The 9027-nt window shown below is 44.7% G+C and overlaps 1 protein-coding gene across 3 annotated transcripts in view; it reads right to left on the bottom strand.

Annotated features, from left to right (window-relative positions):
• Positions 1–7106, bottom strand: part of Tsfm (Ts translation elongation factor, mitochondrial) — a 14159-nt gene extending 7053 nt beyond the window's left edge. Inside the window, exons 1-4 of one of the 3 annotated variants that reach the window (XM_023707271.1) lie at positions 6893–7106; positions 6488–6664; positions 5581–5709; positions 3982–4104 (exon numbers count right to left, since the gene is read on the bottom strand). In XM_023707271.1, coding sequence (XP_023563039.1) covers positions 3982–4104; positions 5581–5709; positions 6488–6664; positions 6893–6949 — 486 coding nt within the window. In that variant the 5' untranslated portion in view covers positions 6950–7106. The remainder of the gene's footprint in view (positions 1–3981; positions 4105–5580; positions 5710–6487; positions 6665–6892) is intronic. The other 2 variants (XM_023707272.1, XM_004647039.2) reach the window with 2 other exon arrangements.
• Between the last annotated feature and the right edge of the window lie 1921 nt (positions 7107–9027).

The following is a 9027-nucleotide window of genomic DNA, read 5'->3' as shown; positions in this document are numbered from 1 at the left end:
AAAAAAAAAAAACCCTCAGAAAACAATACAGACATACAGAAAGGACACCAGAGCCTGCTTGCAAAGGTTTTACTTACAACAGCCAAATCCACAAATAATTAGGGCATTAAAGTGGATAATGTGTCACGTAATAAATTACAACCCACTGCATGAATCCGTGAGTCAACACTGGCACTAAATAAGTCATTACATAAAGAAGAAAGAAGGTTAATCTAACAGTAAAATGTGAACTAAATAATATACACAGAAGAAATTATAAGAAAAAATAGCTATCACACAACTAAAGGAGTAAAGATTGGCCTGGAAAGAATCATCAATAAATGCTAAGGCTGGGTGTGGTGGTGCACGCCTGTCATCCCAGCACTTGGGAGGCTGAGGCAGGAGGACTATTCTGAGTTCAAGACCCGCCTGAACTCAAAAGTGAGCTCAAGACCAGTGTGAGCTACATAGGGAGACCCAGAAGGATAATAAATAAATAAATAAATAAATAAACTAATGAATGAATGAATGCCAAACCTAGCATTACACCAAAGTATTCTGACAAACTGAAGTCTTACTTGACATCAGAGAATCTCTCCTGTAAATTACTTACTCACTACAAAGAGGAAAGTGGCAAGAACTGGAAAAGCCTGGCCAATACTACTATAATCAAGAATCAGAGGGGCCAGCAAGATAGCTCAACAGTCCAAAGTGCCTGCTTAGGCAAACTTAGGCAAGAGTGCAGGGACTGCAGTTTGATCCCTAGCACCACATGCCTGCTGGCCCTGCCCCCAGGGTGGGCTGAGCAGGCCAAAAAAAAAAAAGAATCAGAGTCAACATCATCAGTGACAGAACCAAAGGTCATCATGTGCTCCTTCATGTGACGATCTGAGAAAAATGCTATGTAATTTTCCTAGAAAAGGAATGTCAGGGCTGGGGAGATAGCGCAACAGCTTGTGTGCTTGCCTGGCAACTACAAAGTCCTGAGCTTGATACCTGGTACCAAAAAAGAAGAAAGAAAAAGGAGTGTTTCTTGAGTCTAATGATGAAGATACATCAGATAAACCTAAATTAAGGAATACTCTGCAAAGCTTACCCCGATCTTCAAAAAATGTTAGCATAGTGAAATACAAAGAAAGGCAAAGGAACAAAGAGGAACCAAATGCCAATGATAACTAAATGCAACGTGGGATTGGCTCCTGGACCAGAAGGAAAGCTGCTAGCTGATAAAACTTGAATATACACTGTATATCATATAAATACAAATACTGTACCAATGTTAAAACTTTTAGGGGCTAGGGATATAGCTTAGCGGCATACGTGCCTGCTTGGCAAGTGTGAGGTCCCAAGTTCAATCCCCAGTACCAAAATAACTTTTAAATGTGACAGTGTACAGTGGTTATAGAAGAGAATATTCTCATCCTTATTTTTAGGAGATATATGCTGAAGGAATAAAGGTTTCTAATACCTACACTGTACAGAAAGATTTTCTTTTAATGATAACAATATCTATATAAAGAAGTAAAGCAAGGGCCGGCCAGATAGCACAGTGGACTAAAGTGCCTGCTTAGGCAGAGCACAGTGGTCAGGGTTCGATCCCCAGCATGCTGTGCCAGCCCCATCCCTAGAGTGCACTGAGATAGCTGGGCATGGTGGTACGCACCTGTAATCTCAACTCTTGGGAGGCTGAAAACAGGGAGATCACTACGAGTCCAATCTATGTAGTGAGATCCTGTAGACCCTGTACCAATACATTTTAAAAAAAAGAAACATAGAAAGCAGCCAGCATGGTGACAAACACCTGTAATCCCAGCACTCTGGAGGCTGAGGCAGGAGGATCACTGCCAAGTTGGAGGTCAACCTGGGCTACACAGCAGTCATAGTGAGTTCAGGCCAGCTTAAATTACATAGTAAGAACCTTTCTCAAAAGAAAAAAAAGAGGGCTGGGGTGATAGCTCAGTGGAATAAGCACTTGCCTGGCAAACTCAATGACCTGAGTTCAATCCCTGGTTCCACCAAAAAAAAAAAAAGAGAAAAAAAGAAAAAAAAGAGATACAGCAAATGCAGCAAAATGCCAACAAATGGTAAATCTTGACAAAGAAAGAAAAAGAAAAAAGAAAAGAGGGCCAAGGAGATGGCTCACGCTTCCCTGGCAAGCACAAGGGCCTGAGTTCAATCCCTGGTTCTGCAAAAAAAAAAAAAACATGCAGCACTCTGGGAGGCCACAGCAGGACCACAAGTTTGAGCTCGGCCTGAACAACTTAGCAAGGTGTACTCTCAAAATAAAAAATAAAAAAGTTGAGGTCTAGCTCCGTGTATAGCCCTGGTTTCAATCCCCAGTGCTGCCAAAATTAATTAAATTAAATTTAAAAGGAGGCCCAGGAAAGTAAGTTAGAGGCACAGGATTACAAATAGTTACTGGCAAAATCAAGATTAGAATTTAGAATGGATGTAGCTCAGGAGTAAACATTTACCTAGAATCTGTTAGGCCCTGATATGATCCTCAGTACCATTGAAAAAAGAAAAAAAATGGGCTGGTGAGATGGCTCAGTGGTCTAAAGCACCTACTTAGAACAAGCTAAGCTAAGCAAAGCACAGAGACCGCGGTTCAATTCCCCAGCACCACATGCCAGCCAGCCCCGCCCCCTCGTGGGCTGAGCTGGCCACACACACACAAAATAAACAAATAAATAAAAAAAAAATTTAAAAAAAGAAAAAAGAAAAAAAAGTTTAGTTTATACTTCAAGTGGTTTATCTACATAATACAATTTTAGGAAATAGTACTGAAGGCCTGCTTAGCATACATGAAGATTTGGGTTCCAACTGCAGCACCATCACTCAACACTCTCAACATAACTTTGCCAATCAATCTCAAGAAAAGGATAGATAAGAGAAATAAAGTAGTAATAAACACACAAAAAATGATGACCAGTTGGTTCACATCTAATAAGGCTGAATGAATCTCCAGGCATGGCGGCAACACAACACACCTGTAACCTCAGCGCCGACAGTGACAGAGACAGAGCAAACAAGCAAGCTGAATGAAAGGGAAACAGCTATATCCCTTCTTTTGTCCTTCTATGGATGAATGCACTCACTCTCCTAAACTGTACCATTCTCAGCTCTCTATTTACTCAGTTTTTTGTTTTTGCGGAACCGGGGATTGAACTCAGGCCCTTGAGCTTGCCAGGCAAGTGCTTATTCTACTGAGCTATTTCCCCAGCCCCTCAGCTCTCTATTTGGAAACCCTTTCCTCAGACCATTCCAGATTCCTGAACAGGAAGTCTCAGACAGTTTCTCCAAATTTAGCTAACTCCACCTCTCTGGAATTCAACAATACAGACTGAGGCCCAGCTAAATGCTGCACCCACTGCTCTTGCATGGCTGATGTAGAAGAAACAAATGCCCTGCCTTATGAAGTTCATATACTGGGCAAGACAGACAAGATTCAAGTCAAAAAATTATCACAGGGCCAGCCAAATAGCTCGGCGGATTAAAGCACCTGCAAGCAGGCCCAGGGGCCCAGGGTTCGATTCCCAGGCCTGCTGTGCTGCCCCCGCCCCCAGGGTGTGATGCAATTGAGACTGGGAGTGGTGGCACATGCCTATAATTCCAGCTCTTGGGAGACTGTAAACAGGTGAATCCAATCTAGCAGTGAGACCTTGAACACCCTGTAGACCCTTCCCTAAAATACAAAAAAAAAAAAAAAAAAAAAATTACCATACATAGATACTATAGTAAACATTTTTAGATGAGCCAAAATAGATAAAATAACAGAAGGGTGCTCCTTCCCAAAGATAGCATTTAAGTAGAGATGTGAAGTAAGACAGTGAAAAAGTATTGTTGGGGGGCAGATCGCAGGGGCTAGGGATGTGGATCAGTAGCAGACTGTGTGCTTAGCTTAAGGCCCTGGGCTCCATCCGCCACACTAGAGCAAGGAACAGCAAAGAGCCTGCAGGAGATGGTTTTGATGCAGTAAGGGGGAGAAAACTCCAAACTCACTTTGCTGTATGTGGAAAGTTGATCCTTTAAGCTCTGACAGTGCAACATGGTTCCCAGGGCTACTTGCTGGACCAACTGTTGAAATTTTAAATTTCTGGAAACAAAATCCGTCTCACAGTTTACCTGCAGGGATAAATCGATGTCATTGCATAAGCTGTGTGCGGATGGTTCCCAAAAGCGCCTTCAGGCACAGAGGAAGCTGCAGAGGAAGCCGAGACACGGACAGCACAAGCTGCAGACTCCACAGGAGTCAGTGACCCCAAATTGTAGAGCTGCAGCCCCTCTCTTGCTTGAGGCCAGAAACGGCAAAGTGATTCCTGCTGTGCCAGTGAGTCAGCAAGAACCTGTGCGTCCAAGGAGTTCTGCAACATGTGGATGGACTAGCTATGAGTTCACTACTCTCCTGTGGCTCATGCCATAATCACCTCCTCCAGTTCCTCCAGCTCCAAACCACCTTTGCTGCTTATCCTCTTCTTATGGTAAATTAATCCACTTTTTTAACTACTAAAAAAAAATTTAGGACTGGGGAGATGGCTCAGTAGAATAAGTGCTTCCCTGGCAAGTGCAAGGGTCTGAATTAAATCCTTGGTCCCGAAAAAAAAAAAAAAAAAAAATTAACATTTTTTTTTTAATCCACTTTTTCACCAACTATCCCAAGCCTCTAAAGCAGCTATTCTCTAATAGGTACTCATCAGCTAATTAATGTAATTACTAACTGTAAAATCTAACTTGAGAAAGGAAGAAGGATCAAGAAGCAATATGTATATGTATCAATACTCCATGATGAGTATGTTTATAAATCACAAACACATACTAGGGCTGGGGAGATAGCTCAGTGGTCTAAGGGCCTGAGTGGCAAGCACAAGGATCCGGGTTCGATCTCCTGTTACCGCATGCCATGCCAGCCCAAGGGCCCCAGGACTCCACTCGTGCCATGCCAGACACCAAAACCCGGCATGGTGGTGCATGCCTGTAATCCCAGCACTGGGGAGGCAGAGACAGGAGGCTCACTACTCTGCATAGTGAGAACCTGCACCAAATAAATAAATGATTAAAAAGACTAATAAAAAAATTAAAAATTAAACCTAGCTATTTCAGGAGACAACCAGTGACCAGACAGATACAAAACTGCCCTAGACTCACATTTAGGAGTTAGATTCTAGGGCTGGACAAATAACTCAGCAGATAAAAGTGCCTGCAAAGCAGGGTGGGTTTCGATCCCTGAGCCTAATCCCCAGGCCAGCCCCAGAGCACAACTGCTGAGCCGGTAATTGAGACTGGGTGTGGTGGTGCACACCTGTAATCCCAGCACTTGGGAGGCTGTAAACAGGTGGGTCAGTATGAGTCTGATCTAGTACTGAGACCCTGAACATCCTGCAGACCCTTTCTTAAAAAAATACAAAAAAAGAAAAAGTTATATTCTAGACTGCTAGGCCATTTTTCATCAACACTTCAGTGCATGTCTATACGTCTATGAATCCAAAGCTAATAAATGAGCTCAATTTTAACTCTATTGTTCTGGAACAGACTTCTTCTATAACAACGCAAAGGCTCTAATAGGACCCTTCCACCCACAGCGCAGCGTGTCCAGTCACTCACCTCCACCAGCACGGCTGCGTTGCCTTCCTGCAGCAGTCCAATGAGGCCTTCTTTAGCCTTCCTCCCGCGTAGCTTGGCAGCTTTGCTCCAGCCCTCCTTCTGGGCCTGCTGGTGGAGCCAGATCTCTGCCTATAAAGTGAAAGAGCAGAGGACAAAGTCACAGAATTCAGAACTGAACGAGTCTCTAAAATGTATTGTTTCCTGATTCTTCCTGCTTCTCCTAAATTCTATAATAAAACTAAAGTAACCTAACACCTACGGGCAGTATACCACTACATGCTGAATACCAAGCACTGTAGAAACTGGTGCTTTAGTTAAATTTAATCTTCCTATGTCCCTGTGGGGAGCAGATGGTACTATTTGCAGTATATAGACAAAAATAACTCAACCCTGAAATATTCATTAGAATGTCCAATGGGCTGGAGAGATGGCTCAGTGGTCTAAAGCACCTACTTGGAACAAGCTTGGCAAAGCACAGGGACCGCGGTTCGATCCCCCAGCACCACATGCCAGCCAGCCCCGCCCCCTGGTGGGCTGAGCTGGCCACACACATACACACACTAAAATAAAAATGTAATAAATAAATAATTAAAAAAAAAAAAAAAAAGAATGTCCAAGGTCACAGTGTTAGGTCACACTAATTCGGGTCCTGCTGGGACTGACTCCAAAGTTCACACAAACCCTTCAACTTTAAGCAGCAGGACACATGCAAACAGTCTTATGGACTAGGGTTAACCCTGGGGTGCTGAGTCAATTGCTTCCAAGTAGGACAAAGTCAAAGGTGGTCATTTAAGGCGGGATCCTACCTAGGATTTTGTGTCATGTGGAACTGGGCAGCAAATCTGACTTCTGCGCACCCCAAGAGCCTGAGGTCACACCCCAGTACCCGGCTGCAGCCTCTCCTCACCTGTTCCAGATCCTCGCCACAAGTCTCCAGAGCTTTTTTGCAGTTTACAAAGGAGTAGCCTGTTTTCCGCCGCAGCTTCATAAGGAGATCCTTGCTGGAGGCCGAGGAAGACAGCCAGCGCCCAGCCTGAAATGAGGGCCGGGGCTGGGCCGACTGAAGCAAAAGGGACCCGGCCTGCTGGGATGGAAAGGAGATGAGAAGAAAGCGGAGAAGAGCTGGGCGAGGGAGTGGACACGGGGGGCGACCTTGGGGCTCAGGAGGCGTGGGAAGGGCGGCGCAGCGGGGCTGGTCTGGAAGATGGGAGGGCACAGAAAGGGGGTCGGAAGAAGGGACGGGTGTGCTTCGGCCCGGAAGGGGAGCTACGAGAGAGGCAGGTCAGCAGCGGAACCAGAGGTCCCCCCTCACCTGGCGGCTCCGGGTCCGCGGAACCAGGCACAGGCGAAGAGACCACCATAGCGACATAGCTGTAACCACAGCACACTACCGTAGCCAGAGAGCAGGTGAGGCGACAGACTACGGAGTGGCGTAAGGGCCAAAACTCTTCACTAGACGTGTGCATGAACAATGGCGCCATCTGCCTGCGTGAGGGATACTGTGACCTTCCCTAACATGGCTTCATTGAATTAATTTGTACAGAATTACCCTAGACAGGTAAAATAAGAAGTCAAAAGATAATACATACAACACGTTTGGGTAACAATCTGTTGCTTTATTTCCAATGTACTTTTATATTCAGTATCAGGTTACAACTCACGATAAACTTGTGAGGTAGGTGGGTGGGTTCAGAAAATTCCAGAGGGTCTAGAGAGATGAAGGTAGAGTCTTTAACAAACAGTAAATATTTGTTGAATGAACTATCTCCAAAGCACTGTGAGCCAGGAACTGTTCTACACTTCAGGGAATCAGAGATGAATAAACCTCGGCTGTAGCCTCCAAGGTAATCCAATGGTGAGAAAATAAGGATTAGACAAATGTCCACCCAAGACAAGGTAGGTCCCATAAGATGAACAGATAAAGGTCGGGGAAAGAGGGAGTCACATTCAAACAAGAGATTCAAGAAAAGCTTCTTACAGGAAAGAGGCAGAGTAAGGAAGACTTCCGATATGTAGCATAGGCCTTCCAACCAGGGTAACCTCACCAAGAATGGAGGAAGTCAGGAACCTTGATATGGACTTAGAAAACAAAAAATAGGTCTTTGTAATTTGGCCTGAAGTCCAATACATGTAGGAAAGGAGTACGAAATGAATAAGAGAGGTAATTTGGGATCACATGAGGATAGACTGGGTACCAAGCAGAGGAGACTGTTTTTGCTTTTACAGGCAATGGAAGCTAAGTAGAGCTGATTTGGGAAGATTGCAGGAATTGGCAGAATGGCTTGATAGGGAGAAAATGATAGCAGAGGCCCAGAGGAGGTATGTGCCCAAGCAGAAAGTAAAGAAAGCCCCAACCAGAGTAGAAGCACAGTGGGAAGAGGCAAGAAGTGGAGGAAAATATATTCCAAAGGAAGAATATATGGAGGTGGGGAAGAAAAATCAGAGATGAGAAGAACTGGGTACTCAGGCCAGCGTTCTGTCTAACACAGTGTTCTGAGATCAGGGCTCTAACTCTGGAAAGGGCGAAGAAGCTGCAGCCCAAAAGGCAGCTCTACAGGACTGGGAGGATTTCACTCAATTAGAACTATGGTCCTACTGGATTTTTCTCTCTAAAACCAAAAAGCAGGTGGTCTCAGGTCTTTTCCTTTTCACCTCCCCAGGAAAAGCTGTTTGTTGGATTCAAGGAGATCGTTAGTATTCATTTTTTTCTCTTTAAAAAATGTCAAAGGGCTGGCCAAATAGCTCAGCAGATTAAAGCCCCTGCTTAGGCAGATGCAGGGGCTGGGAATTCAATCACTAGGCCTGCCATGCCAGCCCCGCCCTTGGGGGGTCATGCTGAGATGGCCATTGAGACTGGGTGTGGTGGTGCTTGCCTGTAATCCCAGCACTTGGGAGGCTGTAAACAGGAGGATCACCCTGTAGACCCTGTCCTAAATACAAAAAAAAAGTTCAAAGACCAGGGAGATAGCTGAGCAGCATAAGCGTCTGCCTGGCAAGCACAAGGTCCTGAATTCCATCCCCAGTACTGCAAAAAAAAAAAAAAAAATTTCCAAGCCAAGTATGGTAGCACACACCTGTAATCCTAGCATTCAGGAGACCAGGAGAATCCACAAATTCAAGGCCAGCCTGAATTATTAGTGGGACCATGTCTCAAAAAATAAAAACAAAGGCTGGGGTTTAGCTCAGTGGCACAGCACCTCCCTGGAAACCATGAGGTCCTGAGTTCAATTCCCAGTACAAAAAAAAACACCTCAAAATAAAATAAAAACAAGTAAAAAACAAAAAATTCAACTGGGTATGGTGGTGCAATCCTGTAATCCTAGCACTTGGGAGGCAGAGGCAGGAGCATTGCCCTGTACTCAAGGCCAGCCTGGGCTACATACTGAGCTCAAGACCAGCCTAGACTACACAGCAAGATCCCATCTCAGGAGAGAAAAAAAAAAAAAA

Source organism: Octodon degus, unplaced genomic scaffold (assembly GCF_000260255.1).
Source record: "Octodon degus isolate 3935 unplaced genomic scaffold, OctDeg1.0 scaffold00286, whole genome shotgun sequence".
Taxonomy (NCBI): domain Eukaryota; kingdom Metazoa; phylum Chordata; class Mammalia; order Rodentia; family Octodontidae; genus Octodon; species Octodon degus.
The sequence above is the reverse complement of the archived record's forward strand: the minus strand, read 5'-3'. Positions and strand labels throughout refer to the sequence as shown.